At 39.1% G+C, this 20,535-nt stretch overlaps 2 protein-coding genes across 7 annotated transcripts in view; one reads left to right on the top strand and one right to left on the bottom strand.

Annotated features, from left to right (window-relative positions):
* Positions 1-2,014: 2,014 nt before the first annotated feature.
* Positions 2,015-10,635, bottom strand: LOC114149301 (BCL2/adenovirus E1B 19 kDa protein-interacting protein 3). The gene is made up of 6 exons (XM_028025047.1): positions 10,433-10,635; positions 5,379-5,529; positions 5,114-5,198; positions 4,765-4,838; positions 4,036-4,182; positions 2,015-2,757 (listed from the first exon to the last, which is right to left on the bottom strand). The coding sequence occupies exons 1-6, from the start codon at positions 10,473-10,475 to the stop codon at positions 2,709-2,711; spliced, it is 549 nt and encodes a 182-aa protein (XP_027880848.1). The 5' UTR covers positions 10,476-10,635; the 3' UTR covers positions 2,015-2,708.
* The window catches only part of LOC114149298 (nascent polypeptide-associated complex subunit alpha, muscle-specific form), a 54,372-nt gene continuing 44,445 nt past the window's right edge, over positions 10,609-20,535 (top strand). The window contains exon 1 of one of the 6 annotated variants that reach the window (XM_028025041.1): positions 10,609-10,715. The gene's annotated coding sequence lies outside the window, so the exon portion shown is untranslated. Of the gene's footprint in view, positions 10,716-18,444; positions 18,859-18,901; positions 19,233-20,535 lie in introns of those variants that run through there. The other 5 variants (XR_003596484.1, XR_003596483.1, XM_028025043.1 and 2 more) reach the window with 5 other exon arrangements.

Raw genomic sequence — 20,535 nt, 5'->3', positions numbered from 1 at the left:
CAAAATAATCCTATCACAAGGCTGGATTTTGTTTAGGGAAATATACCATCAGTTTGATATTGGTTGAGATTTGTATCACTTTGCTTAAATTTGCAAAGTAAGGTATTATTCTTGGCAGGAGCTCGCTCTCTCTAAGAGCTTTTCTGGTTTTCAGTGTCTTTATTAAAGTTTGAGAATAGAGGATCATAAGATATGGTTATTGAGTTCTGCAGTGGGTACAAAAATGAAACCCATTCACTGAGTGCTTGACAGGCAGTAAATATGCTGCTCTTGGTTGAGATGTCTCCAGGCCTTAATCACTTTACATTTGATATTTAGGAACATCTGCAAACACGAGAAAGATGCATAAACACAGATGCAGCAGCACTATTAATAGTTCGGTGTAGAGTATTTGAAATGTTTTTGTTTCCATGGACCAGGACTAAGATCTGTTTGAATCTGGATCTAAACTCAAAAAGCAGGACTGAAAATTGGGACCTTTTTTAACATGTGAGTGCTTTGGTCTTACTGTACATTTGATGCATTGGTAGTTTAGTTCATTATGGTTGTATTTCTAACAAATTAGAGACCAAATAACATCTTAGTGCCAGTTAAACATGGTAGTGTGATGGTCTGGTTGAAACACACTTGAGTTATAAAGTAGGACAGTAATGCAAAGCATACCAACAAGCCCTCCCTGGAACAAAGATGCAAATAAACAAGCAAAAAAAGCTTGGAGTGACGAGGTGAAGGTCTGGATTAAAATCCAATTAAGATCTTATATCATGAGCTTAAACAAGCTGGTCTCGTTTAAACGGATTCCAATATGAGGAAATTAGAACAATTCAGCAAAGAGGAATGTTAGAAATATTTCCACACAGCTATGAAAACCCCCCAGTAATCTTAGATGCTTGTTGGAATGATTGAACAACCAGGACCAAGTTGGTGTGGATAAATTTTCACCTTCAATTAATGAATAATTTAAAAACACCTTTTTAGATTTACACCTATTATCTTTGCCTGAATTTAAGACGTGTTTGTCTCTCTGAAGCATGTTAGTTTGACAAAAACAAGAAAAACCAAAGAAATCTGTAAGGGGGCAAATTCCTTTACACCACTCTGAATGCTCTGGCAACTCGGCACAGAATGTTGTTGCGTTTCTTTGGTGAGTTCCATGCGGATGTCTGAATGGAAACCAGGTGCTCTGTGCTTGTTTTTGTTTGGTCTTATTGCTGTGTTGTCAGCTTGGTGTCTACAAGTGGCTTAACAAGCTCAACAGGAAGCCTGACATCAAACAAGTTGCTAATGGCTGATAAACTCATTGGGCTTGGTCAATCCGGACCACAAACGCGCACTGCTTACACCCAATATGCAACCAGTAAAAAACTTGGTGTGCTTCCCAGTCCTAATATTTTAATATGGTTGTCCAGAAACATTAGATGTCATGTTTATGGAAATAGGCAATAAAATATCAAATCCAGGATGAGCTAAAGCAGCAGCTTGTAAAAAAAAATAATTAAAAAAGGAAAATTGTCTATGTGGTAAATAATGACAAATGCAGATGAAGTGAACCGTGCTAGTATGATGTCATGGCATTTTTACTCTGATTTTGTTAGACAAGAGTCCTCAGGGCTGGAGGGAAGATAAAAACAACACCTGGGAAACACACAGGCCCACGCACCTTCACTGAAGGGTTTTATCAGAATATAATCTGTTATTTGCTGTGATTTACCTGACGTGGAAACAGATATAAAGTTGCAACAGATGCTGTGGTTCATTTACAAGTTGTTAACAGCACAGTTGGTTGTGAAAATGGTTCATTCCAGCCATCCGGCACGGCATGCAAATAACCTCCAGACAACCAAACCCAGAAACTAAAAATACTTGTTGTACCGCCGCCAAGGCTTACTTCAGCAAACCTTTGTGCTTCGGCTAAAAATGCGTTCGGTGCATTTGCTAAATGAGACGAACATGTGTGCACCAAAAACTTCCGTGCTTAGGGCTGAAGAAAGACAGAGAAGAGGCCAGAGTTGCATTAAGGTTTAAAGGAGTGAAGTTTAATGGGATCGTGACTGTCTTTGTCATAAGTCAAACATATTTAATTGCTTTCTGGAACAAAAAGCACAATCAGGACCATTTCTACATTCACTCAGCCAACTAAAAGTCTCTATGTTAGACTCAACATTAGGACGGACAAAGAAAACAAGCAAGGACCCCTTTTAAGCAGCTCAGGCATACAGAGGGTCATTACTTTTGACAAATGACAGACATCTCTAACTGGACTGGGAGAATAGCTAGCACGTATTATCTACCTCATTTCATCAGAACACTGTTCCCATCAAACCATTTTCATCTCCCCTGATCAAAAGGATGCATTGTTCCCCTGCTCTCTCCTCTTGTGTCTTGGCGATCCCTTTCCTCTGATTCTGTTTTACGGGGTTGAGATCAGTGTTACACTGCTGGAGTGTAATAGTGGTCGCAGTCTGACTCATTGGTCAGCATCCTTCCGCTCCTTGGGCCCCACCACATGTACATATAGACGAAAAAAAAATGCTGATAAAAACAAAGAGAGAGCGTGCTGCTGGATAGAGGTACATAGAGGCAGGTCTTACATTTGCCCCGTGACAAAGGAACGAGGCAAATTAGTGCGGGAGAAAGGGCGGACTGTGACCTTATTGACCAGACTGTAACTGAACAGACTGAACGGTAACATGATCTTACAGCCAACGTCACAGTGTGCTAGCTGAGGATGTGGCCAGACGTTTCCCGATGTAGATACTGAAAAGAGAGAAAAAAAGAAAGATAGATTTTAATGATTCATCCAAACTAAACACTTCCTCGAAGTTTACCAGTGTTTAACCACAAGTGGAAACTTTTAGTGGAAGTGGAAATGAAAAAAAAAAGAAAAAGCTCCACCAAAGTGTGCTCTTGCACTAAGTGCTCAGTTGAGATGCTTTTAATATTTAGATGTATTTTTATATCTCTGAATGGCACAGTCAAGTTGAATCGTACCTCTTTCCTTCATCCAGAATATATTTGTTGACGCAAAAGTCTAATTCAAAATTGCTGAAAAAAACCCAAAACAAAAAAGAAACAAGAAGGAATGGGTAAACTATTAGTCAAAATTGTAAGAAAACCATCACATGATGCTTTTCTTTGCATGGAAAATATGATTTTACATGAAATGAAGGAAAAATATCCAAAACTGTTGCATTTCACATTAACAATCTACATTTTCTAAAGTGTCACTATGTCTGCATTATTCAGTACTGTGAATGTAGTATTTCCTATTCTCTTTTAACTTTAAACAATGTAAATAAAAAACCCCCCACTTTTGTTGTAAATAAACTTTTCCGAGATGTTGTGGTTTTTTTTTACACATAATAAATGTTCAATTAATTACTCTACCAGTATATTTCAGCAAACGGATCAATAGAAAGTTTCAATTTTTTTTTATTTGGGTTTCATTGACGTTATTAATTATTAGCATCTTACTGGCAGAAACAAAAAAAAAAAAAAACTGTCCAAGCAGAGTTTGCCATCACTGACCCCCAGGCCCCACAGTCATTCATGCTTTAGAGGTGTTTCTGCTCCTGCACACTTCATTGAAAGGACTGCACTACCTCCTTGGCCACAAAGTGCTGCAGTAGCCTGTAAATCACCTATTCATTTCAGTCAGGTGTTTGGCTGAAGGGGAAACAGCTAAAACATGCAGGACAGTCAGCCCTGAGAATCAAGGTTGATACATATTGGTCTCAATGACCTCAGCTGGGAAAATGAGACGCTGATTCTCAATGGAGACTTACTATTAGTTAGATTAGTTCCAGTTCCAAAGTAGATTTTGTCTGATTCAGATTTTCTTTTGCGACAACTCATTTCTTTCAATTCAGCAGCTAAATATAACAAACACAGATAGCGGCACAAGTTCTAAATCTGTCGGAAAGCGAAGGGATTACAAGATCAGGTAGACATGTATTCATTTGCCAGTCTCATGTACGACTTTCACACCTCAAAACATAAAGTGACAGAAGGTGAGGTCTTGTTAATATGTCTCACCCGACTCCGAGTGTGAGCAGATGTGAAGCCAGCAGGGAGGGAACAAGGATGAGGAGAACGTCGGAGGAGAAAATTCCTCTTTTCATCACCTCTGTCTTCCTAACACTGAGGGAGCCTGGCTGTTTCGGGTGCTGGAACACAAACTCTCTGCAGATAGAAGAGCGAGAAGTCAGATATAAAAGATGCACTAGGATGAAAGACCCAAAAAGGAAAAAAAAAAAAAAAACGGAGATAATGAGAGCACAAGAGAGGACTGCGAAGAGGAACGATGCAGGCAATCTGAGAGCTGTCAGAACTGCTACCTGTCAAATAAGCTTATTATAGTGGAGGAGATTTAATGTGGCAGAGTAAATAAAAATTAGGGGGATTCAAGTTCCTCAAAGGTATAATTCATAAATAAAGACAAAAGCGTGTTTTTCTGTTGAAGTTAACCCAAACAAACACACGAAGCAAAGTGAATTTTAAATCGCTTGTTGGGATTTGTGAGTGAAACAGATCTGAATTTCCAACTAAAAACAAAACATCATAATATATTTATAATTCCTTGAATCTTGCTTTTTATTATGTAAAAATGATTATTTTTTCAGAGGTTATAACTGTTGTCTAACCTCATATCTTTCAAAAAAGAAACATTTTTTGTATGTTTGCATAATGTGACTATGCTTCTGTGAAAATCTTTGATGCCTCTGTCGCCTGAGGTTACTGTTACTTTAACAATCATAGTCTTACTTTGGTGGCATATTTTCAGGTCTACTGGACCAATCCCACACCCAGTCTGTGTCCACCCGCCGCTCTGCTTCCTCCTGCATGATTCAAAAACAATCAAATCACAGTCAGATATAATACCAATAAAACACAAACAAAGGTTCATGTGTAAAACAGGGTTTAACAAGATTAATTATTACAGAATATCTCCAACGGCATTTAACAAAACATACAGTATATAAAAAAGGAAAACACTGTCCAATACCATGCAAAATTCATATGTCCTTTAAATGATCATGATTTTAAATATATTTATTTGTTGCACAGTTCTGTCATGGGGACTTTATGTTGTGTGAGGTTGACGGATGAATACCTGTATAGGGACACAGTCACTGTCCTGCTCACTAGTGGGTCTAGTTGGAGAACTAGTGGATCGTGGCGTTACCACCTGTGGAGGACTACAGAGAGCACAATGTTGCAGTGAACCAAGTAAGGAACCAACAGCAGTGTGAAAAGTAAATGTTGCCAAAATTATAAAAATGTGGACACTTGAAAAGGCGAATTATTGCTGAAGTCTCTCCTTGTGTTGAGCAGATCTATAAAAGAAACAACCAAAATAAAGCCTTGAAGTCCCTCACCTGTCTCTACTCCTCTCACACTCCAGCTGCGCCTCAAGGAGGATTCTCTCTAGCTCCCCCTGCAAGGCAGAGGAGATGCTGTCCTGAGGTCCTGTCAAACTTTCCCTTCGGCTCACAGCTGCAATCAGCTCCTCCAGCTCAACCCATGAACCTGAAGAGGAACAGCAAACATCACAGTGAAAAAGAGAAATTTTATGACAATCTGAATGGGCTATCTTTTACAGGGACCCATATATTTAGTCTTAAATGTTGCAACTCATGCAACAACCTACAGTGCCCTCTAATGGCAGGTGCAAGAAAGTAAAACAACAAACAATTTCAGTAAAGCTGTGTGCATGTGCAAGTTTCGAAGCACGTGTATTAGACACAAAAAACTGCTGAAATGAGTGCGTTTGAAACAGTCAGCAGTGAAACTCGTGGTTAATTCCAGTAATCATCTGGAATTAAATTCGTTCTAAAAAGAGCACACGCTAAAGAAGATAGTGACCTCATTCTATTGGCTGAAGCTGTTACTAGGCAGAGTTACCACCTTGGTCCACGAGAGAGCAAACAGAAGCTGGGAGTAAAGAGGTCAGAGATCTAAGTGGACAGTTTTTTCATCCACAGAGAAGAACCTTGAGCACAAGGAGAAGATTGCAAACAGAAGAAGAGACAATTTGTCTTAAATTGGAACACAAAAAATATAGAGAGGAAAGAGTTTTGAAACTAGGAATAAGAATTTCAGCAATTAAACTGAAAATGCTGATGAATTTGTTTTTCCAAACAAAACATGATATTTTGCAAGCATAACGCTTTTTAAAAAAAATTACAACAGAGCGGAAGCCCTGTAATATTAAAAAAGGGTTCACCTTTTCCAATATATATCTGAAAATAATTATATGAAAACATTCTAAAAAAAAAATGAATCAGTGGTGTTTTTACCAAAGAATGGGTAGATAAGCAAAAATAAGTATGATTTTAAAAGTGCAAAAAAGCTAAAAAACATACCTTGTCTACAACACATCCAAAACTGCAAATATTTCAGAATAATCTCAGTGAAATATCTACGTATTTTAACAAATATTTCACAACACGTGTACAGGACAATTATTCAAAACGTATTAGGAAATGAAATCATAAAAAACTTTGTCTTTAACAGAGCAGTTCCACCTAGGGGGGAAACTACTTCATTGCAATAACAAGTCCTTCAAACTCAAATGAGTCAGAAAAAATGTTGGTAAATAACAGAAATCTAATCTACTCTATTTTATTTTATGTGAATAACATGAATGTATTTATTATAGAAATATAATAATTTTTCAGCCTTCAGTTTTATTTTACTCTGTTGCTTTTTTGCTTTTGTAACATATTTTGAATCATTTACTAATGCCAGCTGAGTTGAGTAAAATTAAACCCTTCAGTTTACTGATTAGATATATTGACTTAATATTTTTGTAGATTCAAATTTAATGTTGCAATATTCGTGTCAAACATGTTACAGAGAAAGGTCAGGTGGAAGAAAGGGTCTCTTTGTTCCCTTTCAAACGCCTCAGTGTTAAGTGGAGGCTGATTAAACGTGTTCATGTTGTGCACTGACGTACGATGACTCATAGATGTCTCAAGTATCCTGATGTGACCTTATAAGACCTACAAGACTGTGCTAAATGGAAACCTGCTGGGTAAAACAAATGCACTGGACACATTTGTGCGAACAGAACGAGCCAAAGACCAAAACAGCGAAATCTTACACGTGGTTTTTGTCGGTGACTTCAGAAAATGTCCACTGCAGAATGCATGAATGAATGGATGCGGCGGCTTATTGAATGCAAGAGCAGGAAGGATTTAGGCACGCACGCTGGTGTGTATGGCGTGCACAGGCCCACAGCTAAACAGTAGGGCACGGCTAACTCAGGCTGACAGCGTGCTGGCTTACATAAGATCTTATTTCTGTTTCAGATTAGCCATTCATCCTTTCACGTCCTCTCTCTTGTTTTTCTCCAGCGATGCCGTTTCTCTCTTTGACATAGACAACATTTTCAAAACATCTCACCGAATCGTCCTAAAAATGTATACATCATTCCTTCACCTTACAATTCTGTGTAACTACACAAACAACAGCTGAGGGGGCAGAAGCACAAGTGGATGTTTTGCTGTGGGATAGGGGTGGGAGGGCAGAGGGAACTGTGCCATTGCCCTAGTTATTTTGCTACAGAGGGGTTGGCATGACATAACTGCGCCACTGCCTGACTTATCTGTAGCCATTCTGGATCAGTTTCTATATGCAGTCCCATACACAGTCATCCATGCAGCTGCCAAATCGGCTTTATGTAATGTGGACCAGAGCTGGATGCTGAAAGAGTCAATGAGTTACAGCACAACACATTCATGATTGGTTTCCTGGGTTGTAAATGCGTGTTTAGAAAAATGTTAAGGTGCAAAGGTGACACCTTAAAGGATTTTCGGAAGGGAAGGGAAGGTTTCTCCTTACTAAAATTCACGGTTTGCAATACAACAAAAACAACAGCAAAAAACAAAAACAAAAGGTTTTGTGTGTGTGCCTTTGAAAATAAAGGACAAAAATTGTAGTGTTGATTTTTTTACATCAATTTATGTTTAAAAAAACTCTTTGTTTTATTTTATTTTATTTAAATTTGTGAAATACTCAGTGACTGGTAACCTGTCCAAGGTATTGCCAAATGACCAATGCCCAAGATAAGCACCAACCTCCAGCAACCCTTCAAGGATAAGAGGGTGTAGACAATGGATGGATGGGGGAATTATTAAATCACTTTTAACTAATAAGAATAAATTTTATCACATTTGCCACATCTCATTCTTTAATGTGTCATTAAGCCTCAGTGCTACCTTTTTTTTCCTGCAAAGAAATCACCAAGCCACTTCCAAGGAAAGTTGGTGGGGAGACGGAGCATAATGCTCCAGTTAAAATTATGTCATCTCAACCCCATCTGCTATAGCAATTTAATGATGTGTCATCAGAGAATCTGAATTTGCAGAAGCAGACTGAGAGTTTGGATTTATCTTTCTTATCATTATAATTTTTGTAACTGACTCATTAAAATTGCAGTGCAGAGTGAATCATCCAGTCAGAGTCCAACTCAAATATTTAGAGATGAGCAAATCAGAATTTTGTGGCCGATCTCCTCTTTTCATCCGATCTCTGTTTATTGTGAGCCGTGATTACTGACACAATCTGTCCGTTGTCTATCCTCGCTTGTTCTTGCAGGGGGAGCTGGTGCCTGTCTCCATCAGCCATTGGGCAAGAGGCGGGGTACATGTCCCCAGTCTATCACAAGGCAACACACTACGAACAACAACACCTAAGGGAAATGTAGAGAGATCAGTAAATGGTTTTTGACTGTGAGAGGAGGCCAGAGTACCCAGAGAGAACCCATGCACACATTGGGAGAACCTGCAGACTTCACACAGAAAGACCCCAGGCAGGAATTCAAATGCAGGACCTTTTTACTGCAAGGCCACTGCGCCCTGCTGATACAAATCTAAGCCAATTCTGATTTTTTCTTAAGAACTATCAAATAAAAAAAAAATGCAGTTAAACTTTTTAATATTAAGACCAGAAGATATGTATGACAGATAAGTCATTGCAAAACAGGTCCTTACTATTCCAAATACAAAAATATTTACTTTATTAACTGAGATAATAACTTTTCAAATTGGCTTTAGCCTCTTAGATTAGCTATTAGCATAATTAGCAGGACCAAAACAGGAATCCTTGTATCTCCTTACAGAATAAAGGTGCTTACCATAACTCTGAGATCTACAAAGTTTTACCAGCATTTCCAAATCCTGGATATTCTATAACAGATGGGGATTAAAAGCTCAACACTTCTGAACTTTGATTGAACTTTGATTGAACCTTGTTGTTTTCTGCTTAAAGCATTGTTCTCTTTCATAGTAAACCACAAACATGTTTGCACAGGTCATTAGAAATAAAGTCTTTGTGTTTTGTCTGACATAAATGAAACATTTTACTGAAATTGAAAATATTTACATTTGAGTTTTCTTCATTCAGTTGTAGCATCCACAGGAAAGAGAGTTATCACCAAAACCATATAGTATTTTTGACTGATTAAACAAGAACATAGAATTTTTAAAAGACATCATAGCAGCAGCAACATCACTTTATAAGTGATGAAAATAGAGAAAGAATAATGGAATAACTTTTCGGGCTTCAAATTTGAATTAATTTTAATGTTTTTTATTTTGATGCATGGCATGGTTTTAGTCCATTATATTTTTTGAGAAATTTGCTATTGACCAAAATTTAAGACCCCTTAACACCTTCACACACAAACCACAGACATGTTTGGTGCATATATAATTATATCAAACTGAGAACTCCCACTATTTTCAGTTTGTAGATATATCTACCAGCAACATTAAATGTGAATATTTTGCATTTAAGAAAAGCCTGATAATATATTTGGGGATTTGCAAATGTCTTAATTTTCTGCTTTCAAACTATTACCTTTATAAAAAAAGAAAAAAAAATGCTTACAGTTTATAGTGCTGAAATAATCAGCTCCAGTCTTGGATTTATAACAAACACTCAAGTTTATTTTTCCAAAACATGAACACAATGTTTGGCCCCTCCTTCCGCTGATCGACATGTTTTACCCAGCATCCTTTGTGACAAGCAATGTGCTGCCCGCACAGAGGAGCTATAAGTGTCAGGAAATCTCCGCAGCTTAATTGGCTTACAGAGATGCAAAAAGGTGAGTCAGGGAATCCGTTTACACAATGACCGAGGCAGTGGCAACAACAATAACAACTAAAAAGGTGGCAGTTCCTTATTCTGACACATGACACATTTGTTTTGATCAAACCTACACGTATTCTAACTGAATTACTAAATGCGTTTATTCAATTTAAATGGACATGCTCTATAACAACAATGAAACAAAGCCCTGCGTCCACACAGTAAGTAGTTTCTTCTTAGGACAGCTAACAGCCTTACCGCTGTGAAAGACAAACGTGTATCTGTTATGATACAGCAGGACGAGCTGTGGCCTGGTTCACGCCACAGCATCACTTACCGTAAAGTCCGTCCTCTGGTGTCTCTGTGTCGGACTGAGACATTCTTGCCGGGTAGAGGTTGGGAAAAGAGCTCGGAGGGACGCTGGCAGACCGGGAGAAGACAAACAGGTGAAAAAGAGAGCCTGTCCTGTACCAGTCTCCTTCGGTCACCCTGTGTTTGGACCAACGCTGTGGACACCGGGGACTATCGCCGCTCTAATCCGCTTCCCTCCCCTCCCTGCCCGGACTCTCTTCGGCTTCACCCGCCTCCACCCGTTTCTTCCACGTGTCACAAGGACAGAGGTAAACAAAACAACCCGTAATCTCAGCAGGTTAAAAAAAACTCACCGACATTATCCTGTCTTGACATTCATTGTTCTGCCCTCATCACTGGAGACAAGGTGTTCATATTCAGTACGGAAATTAATGGTTTTAATTTTGTATAAAGCTGCGCAAACATTTAAAAATCTAATTTCATAATGCACCAAACCTAAGTAGTTGTTGCAATGCAAGAGCGCTAATGGAAGGAGGAATGATTTTAAATAGGATTAAGAATAAAAGCAATGCTATAATATGAATTATCACAAAAATATTTTAGTGCATTGTATGCTTCAGATATTGAAACTTTCTCAAAAGTATTCACTCTTGAAGTTGGGTGGGATTTTATGTTATAGCTCAACACAAACAACTCTGAGCATCTAACTTCACCCGCTGAAGAAAAGTGCTTCCACAGCATGATGTTGCCGTCACCATATTTTGTGGAAAGAAAATGTTTGGGATTAAATGCAGTGTTCGTTTCCTCTTTGAAAATTTGGTCTCATCTGACAAGGCAACTTTCTAATAAGATGTTTCTCCTACATCGGTTGTGGCAAATTTGAGTTTATAGCTAATAATTGTTTTGTCCAGAGGCTTTCCCAGCTGAGTTGTGGATCTGCAGCTCCTTCAAAGTTACCATGGTGTCCTGGAGGCTTCTCTGATTAATCATATCTTTGTGGGTTTAGGTTGATGGCTTTGATACAAACAAAAAAGTAAACAAAATGAAAGTAACACAAGTAAACACAACATTCCCTAAGAATTATGGATTACGAGTTACGTTGATGGACAAAACTTTGCAGTGCCGATTAGCAATGTAAACATATTTCGATACAATATAATCTATAACATGTCTACACTATGTAACATTTTCCTTGCACCTGACAATTATGTGCTACATTGTATTGGTCTGGTCACATAAAATCCCAACTAACCCACTGATATTGGACTCTGCAGAGCGGCAAAATGTTTAGATGTTGTGCAAGAATACGTTCAATTAGGCTATAAATAACTAAATAGTTGTTGAGGGGAATTATTAACAAAACTAGTAATTTAGATCAAAATTACCAAGTCTTGTAAGTCAGGCTTTCTTTGGGTTTTCTAAAATTACATCTTCAAACATGTTACAGTGACAAGATGGTGATTTAAGAAAATCTATCAAAAACAAGAATTGAGCTTTTTAGGACTCTCTTTAAGCCCTACATGTACATTATTCACTGTGAATAATAATAATAATAATAATAATAATAATAATAATAATAACCGCTTATGAGTGCCTACAATTTGTTACAGCTGACCGTGACACGAACAGAATAAACTGGAGTGGTTCAGCATCATATCAGTATTTAGTTAGTTTTTTTTTTAAATATCTTTAGCTCAATTTTAAGGAGTTAGAGGAGAGAAAAGGAGAAATACAAATGAAACAGACAAGATCATATGCCCACACTATAATTGTTCTCATTGCAATGAGAGTAGAGTGGGTGAAAAGTTTGCCAGGGAGAGTTTTGACAATAAGGGATGAATGACACGAATCAGAGAAAAGAATAATGCAATTGTCCTCATGAGAAAAAAATGTTTGTTTTAAGGTCTACAATTGATTTGACAACACATAGGGAAACATCTTAAGCGAGGGGTCAGTGGGGCATTGTCAGGGTGACTGTGGCTCAATGAGAAGAGTAATTGTCTTGAATCCAGCATCCTCCTTTGTCGCATGTCAATGTACCCCTGGGCACTTGACCCCAACTTGAATACCGATTCAGTTTAAAGCACTTTGAATGATCAGTATGACTGGGAAAGCACTATATAAATGTTTTCTTTTTTCCATTTTAATTCATCAACCCCATAGAGGTGTCCCTGGCTGATGATTAATTTCCTTCTATATGCTTATATTTTTTCATACATTCTGTAGGAATTTCTGAATATAGTCTAATGAACTTAAAAGACCAGCAACAACACCTCTTACAATGAAACAGACATACAGTAGTTTCCCATAGCGCAGGGGAAGCGTATTTTCCTCCTAATTTGTCACACTTAAATGTTTCTGGTCATCAGATTTTGTTTAATGTCAAACGAAGATATCCAGATTGAATATAAATAGCAGTGTGAAATGCTTATTTCTGGCCCATTTTCTCTTACTGTTGAATTATCAACATTGACATTAACTGGGGAGACATGGATTACTTTGGTTTTCTTGGTTATTTTGTAACATCTCACTGAGATCCCAAAGCTGTAATGACTTTTTAAAATCTTTTCTTGAATGTCCTAGATTTGGGGCATGATGCTGACATCATGTTGACAGAAAAGTTCTGTTTAAGGGATTCCTTAATTTAACAAGGTTGTGATAAAGCCTGGGTGTGGCTTGATGAATTGAGTCACATAAACATATTTTTAACGCAATTAAATTATATTTTTGAAGAATATGTTTCCAATTTTTTATTTTATTTTGAAAACTCGTGTTTTCTCAGGTTATATGTGTATGATGTCAGAATCGTTTCATGAACTGAAACGTGACTAAAAGAGCAAAAGATCTTTGACAATGTATTTTCTCGACAAGGTCACAGCAAAACTTTATGAAAAAAATTTAAATCCCAGACATGCAGCTGAGGAAACTCTTAGATGTTTTCCTTAAAGACATCAAATGAAACAGACTAAAACAAATTGGGACATTCATGGTTGCTGCATCGACACTTTATCAGTGTCATGTACCTGAAACTCGTAAGACCTGTTTTCTTTCGTGCATTAGATAAGCAGCATCTTTCGTATTTTTTATGTTTTTGTCCCCCTACCATGACGCCCCTGGCCAGTGATTAATTTCTTTTCGTGGCATTTCTTTAAGAAATCCACTATCCATGACATCAGCAGGACACAGCGCTGGATTTCACTCATGCAGCCCGGAGCAAAAGGAGACATAAAACAGAGGCGCACACACGCACCGCTCTCTGCAGAAGCACAGCTCATTATCATCCGCCTGTTTGCCCCTTTATTCTTAACTCGGTAATAATTAACAGTTCAATAAACAAACATCCTTTTAGATTTAGACAAGTTGCCTGCATCCAAGTAAGAAAAAAAAAAATGTTCTGTTCTTCTACTGAATCATTTAAAAAGTGTTTTGTCATGCAACATTACCCATCACTTTATGAACAACATCACCACCTGGTGGAAACAGCCATTACAAGGCATCACACTTTGAGGCAATTTTATCCACGAACTCTACGACCAGATCTGCCACATGCTGCGCATATCTAATTTAATTAAAGTGCAGCCGATTTAAACCATCTAAACTCACCTTAAAAAGACTTATTGTGGGGGCAGACAAGAAAAGGAAGCATTAAGATTCGTCCGATGTATTAATGCCCTTTACTGCAGATAACAGCAGCCAGATATCTTTCTATTTTCACAGTAAATCCTGTCTCTCATTTATTATGTTGCCAAGCAGCTTTTCTTTTCTGACCTTCAGCCTCAATTTTTTTTTTTTTTTTTTTGCAAGACAAGAGGATAGACGCAGAAAGTCATTATTCAGCTTGGAAACAAAGCAGGAAAAGTTCCCTCATCTATCAAAAGGAGCCTAAGATCTACGACAATGTCCATGGCATGGCTCAGATCAAAGAGGGAGATGCCACCTTTACTCAGGTCCTGCAAATGACTGACTGGCCTCGTTCATCCATCATGCTTGAAACTAAGACATCAAAACAATAAAACCCTTTTTAGGTAATGGCTACAGAGGGATTTCTCAGTTGAGATGTGTCCTCCTCCCCGTGGAACATTGTATTAGGTGATGATTGATGACCTGATCTGAAGGTAGTTTTCAGGGTCTGTGTAAATATAAGCTTTTTGTTTGCTGCAAGGAAGACGCAGAGGCTAGATAATGAGAGTCGGGGGAAGGTTCAGTGTTCCCTTTATGACAGTGTCTGAAACAAAAAAAAGTTTATTTAGAAGGGATGTTTAAAGAGTTTTTCAGAACTACTGAAAATGTGTTGCAGGTTTTGTGGCGCAGCACTGGAGCACTGCAGAGAACTCTCATCATTCCTCTTCACTTGATACACCTCAGACTTTCTATGAGTCAGGGTCGCAACATGGGTATGTTTACAATAAGGGACAGGGCAGGATCTACAGGCTTTAAATCCTGTTGAGCTTCAGGTTCTTCAGTGTTTGCAGTAAGAGTTTTCAGATCTTTCATAATTCTGTTGTAGGGAGTCTTGTGTTGGGGTAGCAGCGTACAAACTAGAGACTTAAAAAGGTGGAAATACTAAATGAAGAGGACTGACTGTTACTAGGACTGCTCTGGATCATAGTAAATGCTATTTAAAACCCTTTAAATTCCCAACCCTTTAAACGGTTGCCATGTTTGGATTGGGCCGTTACTTTCACACGAAGCATTTCTGGTTCAAGTAACAAGATAGTGTCAAATTAAACCTTCACTTAACTTAAATTTAGGATATTTACTCTTCTTTAATTTTATACCATATGGTAACTATGACAGAAAACACTTTTCATGTTCCATTCTCAGTCCATATAGAAGGATCATTGATGGTGCACCGCCTCCTACCTCTAATTCCTGCATGAATAATTATAAGTCCTTATGTATATAATTTCCAATGCTAATGTGATGACAGACTAAAGGTTCATGGAATAGTATTTGCCTGAAAATCATTGATGTGTTGGAGATTGGAGTTGTTTCAAGAAGCCTGCTTCGATCTTGGCCCCTTTTAAACCAGTCTTTGGCTTAAGCCTCTGGGACCAGCTAATGGATTTATACTGTTTGAAGAAGCCAGGAGGGCTAGCTACTGCAGATAAGATATCAATTGCTTATAAGCTTTTAGCATAGTCCCGCTTACAAAATCCTGAGTGTTCTTGTTATTGCATGTAAGGAGGCTTTGGATTAGATTAGTTTATATTTAAAATGATTCCAAAAGATTAACTCAAAATCTAAAGCTAGTAAATGCACACAAAATACAAGTAAAAGTTTTGAATGTTTTTGTAACCATTTCCCTTTTCACTGAAAATCTTAGCTGGCTTTCAATTGGCTAATTTTAAAATGTAGAACTTTAATTTTATGTTTTACTTTTTAACGTCGGTGTCTTTCTAATTCCAGTGTACCATGTTGCGCCGTTTAACAATAGAAAGATGGAACAGCTCTAAACAATATCAATACGACATGACAATTTCCGACCCCTTTCACATATGACTGCTGAATCTGTAGCAGAAAACAGTTTTTAGGTCACTAAAAATGGCCTGACCCTCACACAACTTCACTAGGAGCCCCAGTGGAGCAGCTGAGACGGCAGAGAGCTTCAAACGTCTAAACATAATGGACAATCTACTGAAAAACCCGCCCAGAACAGCGCCAGCAGACACGCTTTGTTGTCTGTAAACTCAAGGTCCTCTCTGTAGCCAGCAGGCTTCTCCGCCTGTTTAGACGGCTCATGGAGTCTGTCCTCTTCTAATTATCCGCCGCCGTTCCATCTGCCGCTTCACCGAGCCGACAGTCTCCACCAGCCACAGTTACTTCTTACATCAGTAGTCGTTCAGAGCTCTCGCAGACATCAAAGTTGCTGCAGTCGCGCAAAGTGAAACTCCCTATTCAGCTAAAGACCCTGAACACCCTCATTTGGACAATGTGTCACTAAGCGTCAGTCGAGTTGAAGGTACAAATCATGGGCTCCTCTTAGTTACACTATTCCTGAAACGTAGAAAACAAAAGGTTGATTCCGCTCTAATCTTGAAGTGAAACCCTCATATTTACAAATTGGCTTGTTAATTTTACATGTGGAACTCAATCCTCCTGACATGTTTGGCATATTGTTCTATGTGTACAAAAGGTCCACGGTGGAAATAATGATGGTAAATGCTTATGTTACTGAGGACCTTAAATTGTAATTGGTAAATAATTAAACAGCAATGTATTTTGCAACAACCCCCATTTTTGTTACGTCTGCATTGTTTTTTGGTAAGTTGCTGTTTTCTCTCTGTTAATTTTACCATCTCATTAGTTTATGCGAATGACCCCACTAATACTTTTAGAAAGCAGGATGTAAACGTATAGCTCTTTATTCAAACTTTTTGGTTTATTCAAAATACACTGTGATAACAAGTTTCTTTGCTAAATAGTCAAATCAGATTAGCGGGAGAGCACCTGTAGACCTCAATCTCCGAGTCTTGCCACGTAATCTCGACTGGATTTCGGTCTGGACTTTAACTGAGCTATCCTAAAATGAAGTTGCTTTGATCTAAATAATTTTATTGTCCCATCTGTCAGGTGATCTATTGTCCAAGTGCTTTGCAACCTCTAATACGTTTTTCTGTGAGAATCTCTTCACCCATCCCCTCATTAGTTCTGACCACTACATTGAAGTTTGCGGTTGTAAAGTGGAAATATCTGGAAAAAAAAGACTTTACGAGGTATAAATACTTTTGGCATCTAAATATTTAATTATTATGGTGATATTGCAGATCGTTAACAATTATAATGAAGATGTTCAAGTTTGAATATGTTCTTGTTAGATGTGCACATATTCACAGTTTTGAAATGCGGAGTTGCAATACACAACCCTCATGAAATGCCTGTGCACATTGTGCTAGGTTGTGCTGAAAAATATATTCAAATCTGTCATCCTGTATTACAGAACATTACTGTATAACCTATTATGAGTCAGTGGTGCACTGGATAGCCTGTCCATTGAGCTCTTACTCTAAATTCAGTTAGGGGGGAGGTGTTCTCCTTCAATGAAATTATATTTGAAATCCTTTCATTTCCTATTATTTGGCTCTGAAAGTGTAGAGAACTATAACTACATGAAACACTTTAATGCAAATCTGATGGAGAGCAAGGTGATACTGAGAAATGAGTGATCATGGCTGATAAAAATGGGATGAGATGTCTCAGCCCTCCAGGCATGTAGGTGTAGACTATTTTATTCCTCAATCTCAGAGTGGTTTCTGCTACTTACTGTACAGCCGGGGGTGACAACAGTCATTACAGTGATGACGGGGTCAATGCACAAGAGCCAGAACAATGGAGGAAATCAGTTTTCCCTCGTGTTCGGAGCCTTGAACTGGAGCCCAACCAAGCAAAGACCTGTGATTAATTTAATACATACTGGTGATTTGCCCTTTAATTTGCATGCACAACACTCATGCATGTTAATCAAGAGCGGCCTGAAAACAGTAGAGCGGCTTAACCTTCGGTGACTGTACGGCTGTGGCTCTTCTTTAGAAAGCCATTGTCCATGTGTCTCTATTATCCTGCTGGTCACGGTTCTTCGGCTATGCCCTCCGCTCATATGGGAGATATCTGTAGAATAATTCTACCTGTCTGTTTCTATCGCCCTCTCCTTCCTTCTCCAGCTTCCCCCCTCTCCAAGCCTGACCTTTCTGCATCCCCCACCAGCTGACCTTGGTGTCCTTTTAGTTCTTCCCTTTTCCCTTTCTCACACCACTCTTTGCTCTCCATCACATTCTCCTCCAACTACCCCGTGCCCCCTTCGTTCCCAGCCCCCGCTGATTGCCTCCACTCTCTCTGTGTGTCCCCTCGGTTACGCCCCCTGGATCACTTGCCTCTCCTCTCTCCTCCTCCTGCTGTCTCCTTCTTTGCTCTCTGCAGCTGTACATACTCTGCTTTTTAATTAGACCGACTCGGCATAGCTCCACCTCCCTCTGCCTCCTCTACGCTCCATCCAGCCCCTTACTTTCCCTCTCACTCCCTCCCCGCCCCCCGTTTTTTTTTTTTTTTTTTTTTGCTTACAAGGATACGCGGGGGGCTCGCATGGCGTTGGGGAGAGGAGGTCATGATGGAGAGATGCGGAGAGAAAGAAGCGGGGGAGAGGAGGAAGGGAGAACGGAGAGGAGCATCTGAGAGTGTAACTGCCTGTTTGCTCACTCTTGTCTTCTTGCTCCCCCTCCTGTCCTTTCACTTCCACTCACAGCACAAACACTCAGACAACTAGGTAGGCACAGCGCAGAGCTGTGAGGGATGGAGAGCAGGGTTCCCACGTGAAAGAAAGGCTTGAATCCACGGGAGAAGAGGAGGGTGAGATAAAAGACAACCTGATAAAGGGGGTGAAGAGGAGAGTTGAGGAGCAGGTGGACCAAAGGAAAGGATGCAACGTGAAGCTCACCATGCAGCGGTGACAGAGAGGTGAGGATTAAAAGCAAACACGAGGGATGGAAGAATGGGGAGGAAGCAACGTGAAGGAATAACAGAAGAGGAGCGTGTGTGTGTATGTGTGTGTCAGCGCAGAGGGCAACAGGAAGAGGGATGTTGTAGATGTGGTATGTGTGACTCAGTTTTGTGTCCTGATGGCAGATAGTACAGCAATCTACCCAGCAGCCTCCTCTCAGCATCACCATAGCGATGGCAAAGTGAGAAGAAGCAAAGATGAGGACAGATTTCAGAAACAACTCGAGCGCCTCTTCTTATTTAGTAGCGTCGCACTTCTTGTTTGTTTCTCTTTGCATTCTGTTGAATTCTGCAAAAAGGAGAGAAGCAGAGTGCAGCGCGTCCTCGCATGCGTGAGTACACGTGCATTCTCCAATTTTGTTTATGTGTTTTAGGCAGCTGAGTCCGTGTGCACTTATTTCTACTGACAATGGAGGTGTGTTCCTGGACCCGCTGTGCACCTTAGCCTTCGTGCGTGTGTGTGAGAGAGAGAGAATGAAATCTTGGGGAAATGGATTTTGCTTATTTGGATACAGGGATTTGCTCTACTGCAGGTGTGGGAGTTATTTTCCGAGTTTGCGCTGCTCCGTGAGAAGATTTAAACAGCCAGGAGCTCAGATTGTTAAAGCACTTGATGTAGCTTTGCGGAATCTAGCTGTGTTCCTTCTCTGCACATTTGTCATGACTCAGGCCGTGTGTGTGTGTGGTGTTTGGTGTAAGTTTCCAGAGGAGGCGGTATTGACAGAGGGAATTCCTTTTGTACAGACCTGTGTGTGTTTCTAAGAAAAGTCTAGTGTATGTTGGTGTAGCATTAGTCACCTAGTCACAGCAATTTCTACATTTTCATGTACACACAAATTCCCTTACACACACCTTTGTAAAGGGAAGTCGCACAGGTTTCTCCCTCACATTCCTGCAGGATTCCGATAGAAACGTGAGGATTTTGACATTCCGGAAGAGCTTGGAAAAAAGAAAGTTGATTTATTGATTTTCAAGCATTGGTTTTATAATCTATTTACTGGAATAATTGTTAAAACAAATGCTGAGAACATTTCAGACTGAATATATTGTATATAAATAATGTGCATAGTCACAACATTTTGCTTGATGATTAAAGTTTCAGCCATCAGTATAATTTAACTGTTACTTGAAAACCCCCACACACGTTTTGCTCTTTAGGGATGGGAAGTAGACTTAAATTTTACCACATTTTGTCAGAATATTTATTGCAATAACAATGAAAGGGCTTAAAAAATCCCTAAGTCTCTTTGGCTTTAAATCTTCCACTGCATACAGTCAATTCTTCAAAAACACAAAGCCTATTCTAAAAATAAAACTTTTTATCAAATGAGCTGCTTCACTTCACTAGTTACATTAATTAGTGCAGTTATACCACGAAACAGCACGCAAAAGTAAGTAACCTAAGCATAATGTCAGTTTTCAGGGTTTGGAAATGCCATTAGAGTTGACTGTTTTCATAGTTAATTACAGTTCTTCTTTCAGATATTCCCCCCTTCTGATTACAATATTTAATAGCATAATTCCGCATGGCTAATTCTTTACGGAGGTTGCTAGTCTTCAACCCCAGTCCTCAAGGGACCGATTACACATCTGCATGTGTTAGATGTGTAATTGGTCCATCACTTCTGGATCTCC

Source organism: Xiphophorus couchianus, chromosome 8 (assembly GCF_001444195.1).
Source record: "Xiphophorus couchianus chromosome 8, X_couchianus-1.0, whole genome shotgun sequence".
Taxonomy (NCBI): domain Eukaryota; kingdom Metazoa; phylum Chordata; class Actinopteri; order Cyprinodontiformes; family Poeciliidae; genus Xiphophorus; species Xiphophorus couchianus.
This window is presented reverse-complemented; position numbering and strand designations above follow the sequence as displayed.